Genomic DNA, 404 nt, shown 5'->3' on the forward strand with positions numbered 1-404 from the left:
TCGTCTGATTGTCTCAGATGATGCGGCGCGTCCAAGGGATTCAGCACACCCGCGTACTGCAAGTCCTTATGAATCGGAAAGAAATACTTTCTCAGGTACTGCGGGCATTCCAAATACTGCAGTATCCTGGCCAACTGTAGGCATCCAGGCCTACCTTCGCCCAGTGCATCATCCTTCCTAATCTTTTTTTTCTCACTCTCCGTAACGTCACCCTTGTCATCGAATACTATGATCTCGTCCACTTTGTAGATACACGCCGCGCGTGCGATCTGTCCCGCCAGGTACGTTCGCAGCTCCGAAGACTGTGCGTTATCGAGAATGGACCCGGGTACTGCGATGCTCACAGTACAGACGTCCTTCCGCTCGTACTTCGTTCCTTCCACGTGCTCATTGGATTCGTTCTT

General features: G+C 51.7%; 1 protein-coding gene across 1 annotated transcript; it reads right to left on the reverse strand.

Annotated features, from left to right (window-relative positions):
* Positions 1 to 5: 5 nt before the first annotated feature.
* On the reverse strand, positions 6 to 401 carry LOC115238177 (putative methyltransferase C9orf114 homolog; the record flags this gene model as incomplete). Its single annotated transcript, XM_029812179.1, has 1 exon — positions 6 to 401. A coding segment is annotated over one exon (396 nt), but the record flags the coding sequence as incomplete, so codon positions are not given.
* Between the last annotated feature and the right edge of the window lie 3 nt (positions 402 to 404).

This window comes from Formica exsecta, unplaced genomic scaffold, assembly GCF_003651465.1.
Source record: "Formica exsecta isolate Colony F162 unplaced genomic scaffold, ASM365146v1 C16249846, whole genome shotgun sequence".
Taxonomy (NCBI): domain Eukaryota; kingdom Metazoa; phylum Arthropoda; class Insecta; order Hymenoptera; family Formicidae; genus Formica; species Formica exsecta.